The 16,059-nt window shown below is 41.1% G+C and overlaps 1 protein-coding gene across 1 annotated transcript; it reads left to right on the forward strand.

Annotated features, from left to right (window-relative positions):
• Window positions 1-3,557: 3,557 nt before the first annotated feature.
• KCNG1 (potassium voltage-gated channel modifier subfamily G member 1) lies at window positions 3,558-5,587 on the forward strand. Its single transcript, XM_068416360.1, has 2 exons — window positions 3,558-4,316; window positions 4,817-5,587. The coding sequence occupies exons 1-2, from the start codon at window positions 3,558-3,560 to the stop codon at window positions 5,585-5,587; spliced, it is 1,530 nt and encodes a 509-aa protein (XP_068272461.1).
• The last annotated feature ends 10,472 nt before the right edge of the window (window positions 5,588-16,059 follow it).

Below are 16,059 nucleotides of genomic sequence, written 5' to 3' on the forward strand. Positions count from 1 at the left end.
TGCTATAGGCTAATGTGTTTGTCTGACCTTATATTCCAGTGTGTTGTCTTTAATCCTTAACATATTTCTTACAGCCATCCCGAATGTCATCAGTCTGCAATGTATGAATAAAACAGTTTGCTTGTTTTTTAAGCTCAATAGCAAAAAACTCCTTCTATTAATTAGTTCTCACCCATCTTAAAACAGTGCTGACCATCATGCTGTAGAAGCTCCTTCCAAAGGAGAACAAGAAACATACAGAGAAATGTATGGGTTTATTTTTCTCCTTCCTCCATTCCTTCAAGTCAGGCCATCTTTTCTATTGATCTTTATTTCCTCCTATTCTTCCCCCTTAGATACGATGCTATGTGTATCTGAGGCAGAGAACATGTAAATAACACATGTACGGCATCAGATACTATAGCTGCCTACGTGGGATCTGTGGGCTTGCCAGTTCTGGTTATGGAAAAAGAAGGAGCCACCTTTTATAACTGCAGTCATTCAGTGTGTTACATACAGGATTAATTTGTCCAATTTATTGTCTTGCACAGGTCGAGAAGCTGGAGGCGAAGAAAGAAATTCTTTTTTCTTTGCTCTGTTGTTTCACAGTTGATGCCTCAGGGTTACAGCGTGTGTCTGACACATGCAGAACATTTACATTTCCCTCTCCCCATTTCTTACCATTGTGTCAACAATGGATGTGGTGGGAGATCAAACCAGTGACAGAGATGAGCTGCCTCCTCATTTTTCCTGGCTGAGATTCAGAGGCTAAGTTGTTGCTAACCAACATCATCTGGTGTTACAGAAGGGAAAACGGTTAACAGCTCCCATTTATCCACAGTCTTCTATCAGTCATAATCTTTATTCTCTGTGGGCCAGCCCTGCCTTAGACATAGTTGAGGCAGAAGGGAAAACGCTTGTTTCTAAATAAAACAATAGTTGCTCTAAGAAAAGGAATCCTACATAAAGATACATCGGGTAGCCCTGTTTTCCCACATCAAACCTATAGCTTGAACTCCCAGTGGCATTACTTCTACTGATGGTGTCTTGGGAACGCTTTAACAGAACACCAGCTCTGAGGTCACTAGGAGTGCTTCATGGGATGGGACTGTAGGTCAGGGTAATCGCAAGTTCAGCTGTTCCACACTTCCTCTGTTGAACACACTCTAGCCAGCACTACCTGCGCCAGCTATCGCTCTCCTCAGATCCCTTCATTTATCCGAGTCCCGCAGCTTTTCCAGTGGGCGATGGCAGAGTGCCCTCATCTGCCGTGAAGCTCCACTGATAATCCCAGTATTGGCTAGAATTTCCTAGAATGTGACTTTTTAATACAATTACATTTCATGTTAATGTTCTTTCCCAAAAAAAAGACACTTTCAGGTCAGCAGGCCTTCGCTCAGTCTTTCTTGAGGCAAGAGACAAACCGAAATTATTGGAAGTTTATTTGAGTGCAGGCCTGCGGGATTTTGTCATTGCTTGCACCCACCGTTACTTCCAGAGGAGTTGAGAATTGCCCATCCCTTGCCATGGGGATTTCCAGAGTCATAACTCTGGAGCAAAGACAGAGCAACTCAGCAATACAAGCAAGTATGTAGTGATAAGGCACTAAAAGCTAAAGAGAGTTGAGATTTTGACATGGAGAATAGGTTACTTGCCAAATAGCTGTTCTCAAATCACTACCAATAGTAATAGAGATCCCACTTTGTGATAGAAGCAAGATGACAAAGCTTACCTCTTTGCTTACCTCAGGCCAGAAAATAATACCACAGCTCTTGGAAGATCTGAATCATGCCTTGTCCATTCTTGCATTTTCCTGTAGGCTTTATCCATATGCCCTAAAGGTAAGTAAATGAACGATCCTTTTGTACTAAAGAGGATTACAGGTGAGGAATCAGGAAATGCCACTCCATCCAAAGATCACCTGGGGCCACCAGTTTGTAAGAGTATGTAAGGAACTGCTCTGTTCAGAGTAATCCCTCTGGGAAGTTTAGGAGCAGGACTGAGATAGTATTTTACTGAAAGCAGCATTTTAAGTCCCCTTGCAGCAAGGAAAGCCTGTTGCTCTTAAACTGAAGTGCAGCTATGTTTTGAGTACTTTACTGTTGTCTATTCATGGATTTTTCTTCTATAATAGGTATGTAACACTATTGATGTGGTTTATAAACCCCAGCTTCTGAAAACGACAGCTGTGTGTTTCAGGAAGCCACGCTAGCAGGGGATATATCCCCAGGGTGCATATCAAAGGGGAGGTAAGTACAGCCAGGGAAAGAACAAAACTACATACTGCCACTGAAGCCAATCAAGTGTAATATTTACTACTTTCCTGTGAACTCCAGGCTAGAAAGTCAGAATACTTGTGCATAATTAATATCTATTTATTGTACAACCTACTTAATAAATACTCTTATCAAATGAAACTCAGCAACTCCATGCATTAAGCTGTAGGTGACTGTGCAGATGGAAGATCTAGAAGCGGTACTGTACAGCTCTCTGGTGTATGAACAGACTTTCAGTCTGAGTTTTAAAATGCATTGAGTTAGAGAGGCAAAAAGTTTAACAACTTTTCCAGCACTTGCTTTTTATACCCATTTGAACTCTGTGGTCACTTCATTCCACAGACTTTACACTAGTGTTGTGTGAGCAGAATTTGAACATGATTTTCAAAGTTGTCATAAGAATTTTTTGGTTTCCTATAATCAGAGGTGAAGGCAGTCACCTTGGCTCTCAGCTGCTGTTCAATCCATTGTAAGGACAAAGACCTATTACTGCATATAGGGTGTCAGTTATAACTGAAATAATTTTCCAATGTTTGTGTAGAAATCGTGTATTTCTTTGCAATCTTTTGTAAATGAGGCTGTAAAAAGGGAGTTGCCATGTCATTAAAGGTATATAAACTCTATATAACATTTTATGTGATCATCAACATAAGTGGGTTTTTTCCCCAAAATTGTTTCCATATGGCCTTTTAGAAATTAGTCTTGTACCAACTGTTTCTTAGAAGTGTGTATTTACTGAATTACAACATAATTGACTTCTGATTCTTCCTATATACTTCATGAGTACTAAAATACTTAAGATTTTTATGCGTAATAGTTAAATAAAAATATACAATTTCCTTTTCTACAAAACACACTTGAAATTCTGTGGTCTTATGTGATAGTGTCATAGTTTTTATACTTCCATTCTGAACCAGGAATATCCTGCCAGATGCAGGAATTATTCCTGGTTTCCCTCTATATCCACTGGGAACTGACACCTCTCTATCTGAGACAGGAGAAGCCCCCCAGTGTGACAAACATGCTGAGCAGAGCTCCTGAACAAGGGAGCAGCCTTTGATAGAGTCAGAGTCAGCTCTACCCAGCTGGACAAACCCAGGCTCACCAGAAAGGTCTTCTGACCATACTCAGCGACTGCTGTTTTCTTTCCAATTGTTTTTATCAGCCATAAATGTTTTTGAGCTCCAATCACTACATTTGTTCCAAACTTGAAAACCTGTCATCCACTCACCCGATATATCTGGTTTTTGTTCCAGAAGACACTTGCAGAAGTAGCAAAGTGATGTGAAGTTATCTTCCAAGATGACTCTTCTACCTGGGGAAAATTCCGACTATGACTATAGTGCCCTGAGCTGTACTTCAGATACTTCTTTCAACCACACATTCTTTCCAGAAACAGAAACCCTTAAGGGAGTCTTTTACCAAAGAGCCAAGCTAATTCACCCTCAAGAGGATCTCCTGAAAGGCTTTCACCCCAATGATCGGAAGCATCATATTATTATAAACGTAGGAGGCATTAAGTATTTGCTCCCATGGACCACGCTTGATGAATTCCCATTGACACGTTTGGGTCAGCTAAAATTCTGTAATAATTTTGATGACATTCTGAACATCTGTGATGATTACGATGTGACATGTAATGAGTTCTTTTTCGACCGCAACCCAGGGGCATTCAGGACAATCCTGACCTTTTTGCGGGTTGGAAAACTTCGGCTCTTGCGCGAGATGTGTGCACTGTCTTTCCAAGAGGAGCTGCTCTACTGGGGAATTGAGGAAGACAACTTGGACTGGTGTTGTAAAAGGAGATACCTGCAAAAAATGGAGGAGTTTACAGAAATAAATGAACGGGAGGATGACCTCATAGAAAATGAAACAACAGGTGAAACAGTAGAGGAGACCAAAATTGGCTTGTGCATGAAAAAGTTGCAAGACATGGTGGAAAGGCCCCAGTCTGGCCTCCCTGGAAAGGTGTTTGCTTGTTTGTCTGTTTTATTTGTAACTATTACAGCAGTGAACTTATCAATCAGCACCATGCCTGACCTGAGGGAGGAGGAGGAAAAGGTAAGATAGCTTTTCAGGATGGAAAACGGTATGTGCTGGGAAGAGCAGAACAAGTACAAGGTCTGATGGTATTGATTTCAGTGGGGATTTTGCAGCTGTCTTTAAAGGGGGAAAAAAACCCACAAAGGATGTTTGAAATCTCACATGACCATGTTCAGTTACTTGTAAGAGAATTAATCATAGCAAGTTTTACATCCAAAGAAAATTTTGTTAGTGTGCACTCTCCTGTACAACTGTATATTACCTTGTTAAGCTTTGTATTTGCTATTTAGAAAGCCTGAAATTACCAAGCAATGTCTTCTGTGGAATAAGTAGCTCCTTTCTAAGTTTTGCATTTAACTTGTTCCAATTTGTCAACATGTTTCCCCATAGCAACAGCTTAGATTCCTTTAATATTTTGGTTTTAAAAAAAACAACACAGAAACCTCTCTTCCTGTCACCGTACCAACTAAAATAGTTATTATCCAGTGCCGATTACAAACTCCTCCTCTTTCCTGCAGGGTGAGTGTTCCCAGATGTGCTACAATATTTTCATTGTGGAGTCTGTCTGTGTGGCATGGTTTTCCCTGGAGTTCCTGCTAAGATTCATCCAGGCAAGGAGCAAATTTGCATTTTTGCGGAGACCATTAACCCTGATAGACATAATAGCCATTCTGCCATACTACATCACTTTGCTAGTAGACACCACTTCAGTGGGCTATAAAAAGCCCACCTCTGGGAGCATCTACCTGGACAAAGTAGGTCTGGTCCTCCGTATTCTCCGTGCCTTGAGGATTCTCTACGTCATGCGGCTGGCCAGGCACTCCCTGGGGCTGCAGACGCTGGGGCTGACCGCTCGCAGGTGCACCCGGGAGTTTGGTCTCTTGCTGCTCTTCCTCTGCGTGGCCATCGCGCTGTTTGCACCGCTCCTGTACGTCATTGAGAATGAGATGGCGGACTCGCAGGAGTTTACCAGCATCCCCGCGTGCTACTGGTGGGCTGTCATCACCATGACCACGGTAGGCTACGGAGATATGGTTCCCAGAAGCATTCCCGGCCAAGTGGTGGCACTAAGCAGCATACTGAGTGGCATCCTCCTCATGGCATTTCCAGTCACCTCCATCTTCCACACGTTTTCACGCTCCTACATTGAGCTAAAGCAAGAACAGGAAAGAATAATGTACAGGAGAGCGCAGTTCTTATTAAAAACAAAGTCTCAGATAAGCAATGCATCACAAGGGAGTGATATTTTATTCCCCGGTATCTCTTCTGAGACTAGGGACAATGAATGAAATTTAAGTCACTATTTCTCCTGATGTCAAGTAATGTTTTGTTGTATCAGATTCCATCTTTTAATTTGCTTTGGAAGCATTTTACAAAGGTAACCCTCATATTAAAATGAAGAAAAGGAGCTATTAACCAGGAATTGATATGGTTTAAGAAGTCAATTATTATGCTGTTTCTTCCTCCACCCAGTATAATGTATAGGACAGATCTTTCACTGAGATCATACAGTGGGATTTTAGGAATTAAAAGTTCTCTGACAAAAAAAAAAAGAACAACATATAATTATGTACTTGACAGGCTGTTTTGCCATTTGTAATACACATTTTTCCAACCGAATCACAATGTATATAGTCATTAAACAGGCTGCCATTTTTCTTGTTCTTGTATATAAATAATGTAAATACAAGATTAATGGCTAAATTCTCTCCCAGTAAAACGCCTTAGAGCGTAATGGAAATAACCACAGATGTTTGTCCTGTTGTGCTCTTAAAAAAACATTAAGTAAGATTTGTCATTCACACAGCAACTGTATATTTCTTTGCAAGTCGGCCCTAAACACACCAGAAAAGAATCGAGCTGTTTGTATCATAACTTGCTAAAGATGTAAATACTTATAGCTCACCAGCTTCAAAATTTAATTGAAGTTACAGTGTTGATCCTATGTCATTGAATGCAATATTCCCAGGAACAGAGTCTTTTGAGTTTTGTAGCATTTAATATTATTAAGTAACAGCTGCAAATCAAATGAAATATGCATGATGAGATGCCAGTCGTTCCCTACCATCTGTTTCCATGTTTTTACTTTACCTCAGATATGGAACAGAATTAAGAGAGGACTGTTTCCAGGGGACACCCTCCCATTACTTGACAAATCGATGCTGCAGCTACCCATTCACATTCTGCATTTGGTTCTTTAAAAGCAGCAGAAAATATATGGTCGTGGGAAGCTGCCAATGATGAAAAAAAGAAAATATCATTTGAGTCATGGAGTGGGGGGATACTGACAGCTTTATACGTTATTGTCCTCAATCACGAGGGACTTAAGACTTAATTAACTATACCTTTGCCATCATTACACACATCATAGTAATGGAGAAAATTTTAAATAGGATATGAAAAAGCAATTAAGGTCGCAAAACACAACCATTTATTCTTCATCTACATGTGTGTCTTGGTCTAAATTCTCCTCCTGAAGTCAGGGGGAGTGCATGGGTCGGTGAGACAGACACGTTTGGCACAGGTTTCTATGGAGATTGATGACAGACCTCCCATTTATTTTAGAGGGAATAAGACTGACTTGCATAACAGCTCAGGAGAAAAACTCCAGAACTTAAATAATTAAATACACTTGTTTGATTTCATGTGTGCTTAGAGGTAAAGAAGAGCTAATCTTGAGTTTCACCTTTTTTTCCCTCTTTTTTTTAGTAAATTTACTTATTAACAGTTAAGACCTAGGGAAATTTAGAAGTTCCTATTGTATTCACCAATGCTTCTCTGTCTTAATTTTAAGAAATACTATTGCTTCTTGGCATTTCTGGAGCAGATTGCTAGAAATGCCAGAACGCATGATGGTTTTGTGATTGATTGATTTAAATTAAGGCCAAGGACACAAACATTGTCCTTTCAAAAAAGGTAGAATTAGTTCCTCAGCCTATGCTGTTTGGCCAAGCCCACACTATGCTGGTTTTCTTTTCAAATGTCTTTAAAATACAATTTGAAGGTGTTCTGATATGCTTGTTCTTGAAGAATAATTCCAAAACTTTTAAAAATGAGCTTTACAAATAATTAGGGCTGTGCGTTCTTCAGCCTGTCGTAGGTAAATATGCCTACAGAGCATTACTGCAGAGCACTAAAACACCCAGTCTAAACTCTTGGCGATTAATTATGTGCCAGAGCTACGAATGCAACAAGCTTTTCACCCTTGTTCTTCAGCTTTAATTAGAGTTGGACAAAACCCAGGAACATCGTGACAAAAAAGGGACACATTTTCCATCCAAAATACTCTTAATCTCAAAACTGTTTGATCATCTGTAGCATTGGCTTCAACGCAAGTGCTATACATCCTTCTACCTTTGTGTCAGCATTCATTATAAAAAGAACTGGTAATTAGATTAGTCCTGTGAGCAACAGTTGCTTGTCTAAGAATGTTTTTGACGGGCTGAGCCATAAATAAGAAGCTGTAAGTGACTATAAGGAGAAATCAAGACTTACCAAATAAAACCTGATCTTATTTCCATGATTATGCTAGCTAATAAATGCTGAAGGTCTGTCCATTTTCTCAATGTCTTTACATTAAGTTAATGCTCTCCTATTTCATGTATCACTTTATTTTTTATCCCAAAATTATAGCTTGATCCTGAAGTCCTTGTCCAGAAAAAAAAGAATATATATCACCCTGAAGTTGGGTGTTGGTTGAGCAAATCTGTGAAAGCATCTTGCCTGTTGCAAGTTCTGCCTAAGCCAGGAACAAATAAGCCGTCCAGGATGTAATTTTGTCCTTGTAATTTTGTCCTTGGCAACACATTACTTGTAAGCATATCAACATGTTTTACTATGAATCACTGTAACAAACTTGCTTGTGTTTTACAGGAGGTAATACATACTGTAGTCCTTATGCTAAATAAATCCAGCTATAAGTCTTAAGAGCACAACATTAGCATGAAACCTACATGCTGTGTTCCAGCTTTTACTGTGAAGGCTGAAGGTTTAAGATGATTATCTGAATTTTTAGTCAAATTCATGAAAAATATGGATTGATTCAAAAGCTGTTTCCAGTGACACAGCCGACAGCTACCAAGTCAGCTATCACTCCTTTTTTGCATTTTAACAGCATGTGCAGTCAACAAGAAAGTTCCTATAAAAACACTTTGTGCTTTTATGAAGTCAAAAGAATTGTCTGAGTTGCCACTGACAAGGTGGTGCATGTCTCCAATAGAGATAGGCTTGCATTGCTGTTTATATTATCCTCTGTGTACTGCAGTAATATGTACAGTATGAATTCAAACAGCAGTAGCTGTATTAATTTTGATTAATAAAGTGTTAGGCTCTCCTTTCATTTTCATGTGCTTCTTATGGTATAGAAAGACTGTCACATGTGCTATAGGCACGCTGGACAACCTGGGGTCAATATGAGAAGTAAGCAGCAGCTGAGGGAGAATTTGGGCTATAAGCATCACTAGCTGAAGAAGGCTGGCTGTGATAGAAAGCATTTACTAGGAAATGAAATTATCTCAGTATAGAAAAATCTAGGTACCAATTCAGCAGCCTGAATAGGAAACCTCTTTCTTGTGTGTTGTCCTAAGAATCACAATCACAGTTAATTGGGACATAACTTCAAAATATTTTAACCATTTAACCAAAGAATCTAACAGATTCAGAAAAGAACAGGAAGGATCCGTAGAGATTGAGAAAAATTCCTGATAAAATCAGAATTTCCAGGTAAGGTGATATATTAAATTACTTTCTCCAAAATCTTTCCGTCCTCCATCCTCCTTCCTCAAAAAAAGTAACAAAAGCAACAAAAAATCACTTGGTGAGTGATAATACTGATAACACTGATAAATGCAGACAGAGCTACAAGGCTTCTTTAACTGTACAAAGAACATAATTTACAAGGTGAGTTGGAATAATTTGTATTACACTAACATTCATCACAGATCAAGGTCTTAGGGAAATATATAGGACTTGTCTCCATTTGTCCCTTTATATTTTTCCCACTGTAATTCAGTACTCCAGATTTCCATAGTCAGAGGCTGTAGTAGTGTCACGGAATAGTCAGAGTCATTAGCAATGTCCAATTAAACGATAAAAAATCATGCAGAACTGAATCATGGATTAACACATCATTGGATGCATGTCTGGGAAGGAAAACTGGCATGCTCAATCCATTATGCTCTATACATTCATGACTTGTGTGGGTGGAGTTTAACTGGGTATTCAGGCTGATGCAAAAGCAAAAATTTTTGCTGTAGATGGTTCTCATTCCTACAGCTGTAGCTCTCCTCTGTGCTGTAGCTCTCTTCTGTGACGAAAACCAAAGTTTCATAGACACCTCTGTGAACAAAAGCTTTCCACTCAAACAGTCCTTTAGGCTACAGCTGAGACTCAAGAGGCAAAATTCATTTTGAGCACTTACCAAAGTGCCTGAAGTGGTGGCCCCGTTGTCAAAAGATCTGAATCACCACTGGGAGATAACTAGTCTCCTCAATTTTTTATTAGAGGGAGCCTAGAATGAACTAGATCCCTAATTCAGGTGTCACTAAAAGGCCAATGGCAGGACAGATGAATTGAAGTCTTATTCTTCAATTGCACAGACCCACCAACATCTACCAGTGTGAACTCCACGTTATTTGTCCTTTCCACATCTCATTCACTGTATGTGGGGACCAAGGAATATGAAGCAGCACAAAGAATCCTGGTCCAGAGAGGTCAGCTTGTTCTTGGTCAGGGTCAGTTTGAAACAATAAGTGGCAAATACAACAGTTCTTGGCAACTCGTGCCTGACTCTAAAACAGTTGTTCCATACAGTTACTGATTTTTTTTTCCTTAGGTAAGAAAAAAGACTAGTAAGCTAAAACAAGAGGAGAGGAACAGATACTTGTCATAACAAAGCTACAAAATTTCACATCTCTCTCTTGGGTTTGCAACAGGCTGAAAACTGGACTGAGATAACCTTCAACCTACATAGATTTAATTGACTGTGTTTAATCAGAAATTAAACAAAAGTGAAAAATGTGACTTTGAAGACTGTGACATCAATCTCTGCTCACACATCAGTCAGTGACGTTAGCCCCTAACCTGACCAGTTGACTCTGGCCCGGGTGTCAGAGAGTTTCACCATTTTCGCATTCATTACTCACCATTTTCATTTCTATCAGTAGTTGCTACAATAGTACACGGCTCAGTTTTTTCGTGTTAATAGTTCTGTTGGCTACCTTATGCAAGATTTGACAGTGAATTTAGTATCTGTTTATCAAAAAGATGATATGGGTACCAAAAATACAGGAAAAATGAAAAACCCAAGTACGATGCCTCCTGAGACGGTGGAACTGCGGTATCCCATAGGCAGAAAGAAACCTACAGGAACCAGGCAGAACTGAAGGCATGAAACTAGAGTTCATGACAGCAGGTGAATGTCACTCGTCAACAAAAATACACTTAAAAAGTTCTATTGCTAAAACAGAAAATGCTTAATGCTAGATTTACCCACTCACTCATTTACCACTTCCTCTGAGGCCTTTTAACAATCCCATTTCAGCATTACTAATGATCTCAGTGTTCCTAACGAAGTAAAGATCGTATAAAAACCAGGAAAGTTAAGAAGACCAGTTTAGATCTAAGGCTTCTACTTCACTGAATCAGTTCACCTCTATGCATATTCTGTCTTCTCTTGTAACATTAGAGTGTAAGTCCTTAGGACAGGATTCCTTGTTTGGTAGCTGTCAGTCACTATGTAAAATCATACACCACAAATAAAGATATATTCATACACCACAAATAAAGTCACGGAAGATTTTGCCTGGCTACCAAACTGAAAACGTTCAGAGTTTAGCCTATTAATTATTAACAATAAAACCAGACCTTCCTCCCTTTTTGTTCATTGTTTTTTTGTCATTTTCCAGCATCTCACATCTTCTGAAATACTCCCTAGAAATCACTAAAGATATTAAGATGCTATTAGCCCTGCCAAAAGCATGGTGAAGAAACTGCAGGATCATAATATCAGGGGATGTTTCTACCCTGTCCAACAGGGCTTTTACTTTCTCTTTGCCTTCGGGAACTAATCCAGAAGCAAATGTCACTTGAACAGAAATAAAGTTCTGTCATAACTGGAAACACAGCAGGCCAATTAGGGTAATTAGAGCATATTTGCTACACTTTATACATATTAATTCGTTATCCCCGTAGCCCTTGTGACACGAGTTGAACAGCGCTGTGCAACACTAAAGTCAGCTAGGGCACATAAACACATGTAACGCTGTCGAGCTAAGGTTTCAGCTTCTCCTTTATCAGGTACTTTTTAATGACTGCAGTTTTGTAGCCATACTTAATTATGGTCATCATTTTATTCCTACATTCATCATGGGTCCAGGAAAACAGGGCTGTAAACTACAGTAATTAGCCTGCTCAAACGACTGACCTGGAATGCAAGCACTTCCCAGCCATCATCTGGAGATTAGAATTTTTAAAAAACCAAGGCCATTTGTTTCCAAAACTAGACAGCTAATTTTACAGCTCTCAGTCATGCAAGTAAAGTGGTCAGCAAGTATAACAACATTTATCTTTCTGTTAAAGATAACAATATAATTTAAATGGTGCCTACCACAGGAACAAAGTTGTAGGGACTAGAATAAGTTTCTACAGTCAATTATATATAGAAAAAGTTTTGACACAGAACTGATGAATGATAAATTGAAGTAATGCTGCTCGTTTTCACTAATGCACCTCATGTTGCAAAGAAGCTGAGTGATATAATTCGTAACTTCTACAGTGGTAGTAGTTCCCAGGTCAACCAAGGAAAAGATGACTCAGTTTCACTCATAAATAAAAGCACATTTTGGGAAATCAAAGAAATAATATCCTCAAGCAAACCAGGTCCAACACTGTGGAATTGCAGGTGTCTTTAATTTTGGAGAGGAGTGTTTCTGGGGACAACCTGAGTGAGGAAAGTTACGACTGCAAAGCATCACGCGGCACAGTAAGTGGTTGATGTTATCTTTTTAATTACATGAAAGCAGAGAGCACAAATTCAACATGGGCATCACAGGATGAAAACTAACATGATTTGATGGGAGCTGGGAAGAAGCCCCAGCAACAGCAGCATGAGGTAAGGCTGGCATCCTCATCCCACCACACAGGCTTCTATAAGCCCTGAAACTGCGTTAATAAAACGTTCCTCTTGGTGGGACTTGTGTGAACTTGCATGTGCATTTTTTCCTACCGACTCCTTGCTCTTCCCCTGGCAGCAGGAACTCTGGCCCACAGCTAAAGTACTTCAAGCACTTGCACAGGACCATGATGCATATTTAAGTTTTCGCATACGACAGGTACACAAAGTCAAAGGGCAAGTTTTCCCTGTAAATCAAAATCTGTCATTATTTGCTGTATTTGAATATGATTGTATTTCTAAATATTAAAGTTATAGTACTCAAAATGCATGACTAGCCAGAGGATGCGTTGGTCAGCGCTGCTAGAAGAGTCAAGAGTTGCTATAAATCCAACCTGTGCATCAGTATTTGGGTAAAAATAACGGGGTTTCATCAATGCCGAGCGGAGAATGTGCCCAATTCAAGGATCCTACATTGCCATCTACGGGCCAGTCCCGGCAGCTCTCCTCCGAGTCCCGGAACCTTGTCCTAAAGCATCAATCCGCACCAGTCGTTTCTAAAAGGATGTATAAAATGTTTTGAGAAATTGTTTTTAACATGGAGTGGCAAATATTCAATCCCTTGCACTGCTTGGCTTCTGCATATGTGGCCTCTCATTTACCAGAGCAGGCTGTTAGATCTGCAAGGAAACTAGGATGAAGATGCTGTTACCTTACTTTGTGTGCAGCCATACTGACACTACAGAAATACCAATAAAAAATATTTATGCAGCATTTATTTGGCTGGAATATTGGTAAGTGACATTTTTCAAAAAGCCAATGAAACTACCTGACTAAAATCAACAAGCTTCAAGGTCACATGGGGGAAATGTAAACACCTCCATTGCTTGTACAAAAGCAGTCTAGTAAGTAACCAGTTATGATTTTATTTATAAAAGAAACAAGATATACTTCAAAGGGGGGGAAAAAAAATATTTCAATTAGTTGTATCTGTGCAATCGCTCAATGTTCAAAGAGTTTCATTCCTACTCCGCCAGCCCCGGCACTCCTGCTGCTGTGGGACCAGGAAATTTGTCTTGCTGAAAAATAAGAATAGAAGATTCCCTGACCCAGCTCACACAAGTACATGTACGAGCCCAAGGCAAAGGGCACTGAGGTGCCAGGGAAAGCCTGTGTCAGCAGTGCTCAACAGTTAGTTGTGGAACTTCACTCCGTGAGGCAGGTGTCATCGCCCAGCTGACTGGGCTCTAGCAGAGCTCAGCGGGGAGTTTTCCCAGCCATCCCCGACACCTCTAGTGAGCTGGGACCGATCACCCTGCAAAGGAGAGACCCACTTCTCTCCCTGTCAGGTCCCGTCCCGCTCAGGGGACTCGGGGGGGTTCACTTACAGCTCCCTTGTGCGACAATCCGGAGTGCCTCGGCCCCTCGAGAGGCTTAACCAAAACATCAGTTTGTTGGAGAAGGTACCAAAGTCACAGCAAGCGGCGACTTGGTGAAAGATATTGGCAAAAACGCACCTTCACTACAAAACATGATAAAGAGAATCATAACAAAACCGCAACCCGACCAGTGACCTCAAGAACAGCAAAGCCTCAACAATCAGAAGTTCTCCCAAGCCCTGAGCGCTGCCGGCAGCATCACCCTTCGGGGCTGGGCAAGCGGGGGGAAAGGAATAGAGAGAGAGAAAGGGAGAACGGACTGAGCAGGAGAGCAGAGAGAGAAAAGATCTCACCACCCTTGGGTCCAGCAACGAATTCAACACATGGCCAGCAGGCACAGTCCAAAAGCATCCAGAGGCACCCGAGCGCGGAGGGAAGGGGCGGGGAGACGGACCACAAACAACACGGCAGCTTCAGCTTCCGCCCGTTGTCAGCCCGCCCCGCGGAGGGTCCCGCCGGGCCCGCGCGTGCGCAGCTCCAACTCCCAGAGAGCCCCTGGGCTGGCGCAGGGGCCATGGGGCCGCTGGAGAGTTCCTGCACTGGGGGGGTCCCCAGGGTCTCTGGTAACCCCATACACAGCATCTCTTCTAACACAAACTATGAAACTGCTTCTTTTTCATTGTCAGAGGATCAATCTATATTTCTCAAACTTGCAACGTCTTTGTGAGAAAAGTGACGTCATCACCGTGCCATTAAGCGCTGATCTGCAGACAGGGCCAGAATTTAACACAGTGGCTAGGTCAAGATCAATAGAGCAATTGAGTCCTTCTCTGTCGGTAAAGCACCTGTAAATAACAGCAGGGACTGTTGATACAAAAACCAGAAATCTCCAAACCCCCTTGCTTTCTAACTTTCCTCACCGCAGTGGGAAGCTCAGTGCGGCTGGGTAAAGAGTCCAAAAGAAAACTCAATGACACCAGAGTGTTATTAAGCAGGCGTTCTTTATTGCAGCCCTGGGCAGCACTGGGGATTATCCACCATGAGTGCCACCGATTTAGCAGATTTTCAGAGACTATATACCATAAAGTTATACACAGTCATAGGATTTCCGAGAACTCATTTACATAACCATAAGATATGCAAATGTCCACTCCGCATGCGCAGTCATCTTCCACGGTGGTCGTCAGGGGTCTTCAGATGAAGGCCGGTAGTCTTCCTCACTGTGTTCGCTGACTGACCCCTGCTTCTGCACAAACTCCATCCGGGGATCACGTAGGCCCTGTAGGCTGTGTCCTTCGAGGCAGCTGGTGCAACTCCCTTATCTTTAGGTTTCTGTGCCTCTGTTTTCCCAAGGCCAAGTTGTTTGAAGTGAAATACAGTCATCCTAATTAAAACTATCATCTTCTCAAGGCCCAATCGTCTGAAGTGAGATACAGCCATCTAAATTACAAAAGCTCCCCTTTGTTTATTTATATAACTAGGCTAGTCGAGTGTCTAAGGTATTTACAACATCCTCCTTGTTCTTGGGGCCCCAACCGTTTCACTGTTCAGAGTAACAGGCTACACAGCAAGTAAAAGTTATGCCTTGTGGATGCCAAATGTCGTCACTAGGGTGTAAATTTGTAGGTTGAGATGCTGCTCCATTACGATACAGGGTCATCTAAACCCCAGCTTCCCGTGTCCTGCTCTCCCAGAGCCCGCCACGAACCCACACCCACGCGTTCGTGGATACCAAGATATCTGCCAGACTCTCTACAGCTAGTGTAATGCAGATGTTTAATTGCAGCATTAAAGGAATACAAGCTTCATCCCACACATGAAACTAAAGATCTTAAAAACTTTAAAATCTATTTTAGTAAATCCCATGTTAAAAGATGCTTATAATTATAGAAGCTTCAAACATATGAATATGGTTATTTTCATCCCCTTGTTTCATCACTTTTGTTACCACACTTTTCTTTAGAGACCTACAAGGATAGCCCCTTCCCGCTTTTGTTATCTGAAGGTTCTGCAGAAACTTCAGCTTACTGTGAGAAGGTTCATTCAGGACATCTGCACTGAACACACTTGCAGGATTTTTTTACTTTTATCTTTTGGATACTGAAGACGGGCATCAAATGCTTCTATAGGACATGTAGACACTAAGGTTCACAACCCAGTTTCATTACCACAGAAATGGGTCCGAGGTCTGGGCACAGGTACTTCTACAGGCGTTCAGTTCTTGTTTTCCAAAGAAGTCCAATTTGTTGTGTGGGGACTCTCTGACTTAGAG

The sequence above is a fragment of the Nyctibius grandis genome, chromosome 19 (assembly GCF_013368605.1).
Source record: "Nyctibius grandis isolate bNycGra1 chromosome 19, bNycGra1.pri, whole genome shotgun sequence".
Taxonomy (NCBI): domain Eukaryota; kingdom Metazoa; phylum Chordata; class Aves; order Nyctibiiformes; family Nyctibiidae; genus Nyctibius; species Nyctibius grandis.

What these genes read in the sequence shown, in the direction of transcription:
- KCNG1 (XM_068416360.1), top strand. Translation starts at nt 3,558, where the DNA reads ATGACTCTTCTACCTGGGGAAAATTCCGACTATGACTATAGTGCCCTG. An exon ending in TGAGGGAGGAGGAGGAAAAG is followed by an intron (nt 4,317 to 4,816) that starts GTAAGATAGCTT and finishes TCTTTCCTGCAG; the next exon opens with GGTGAGTGTTCCCAGATGTG.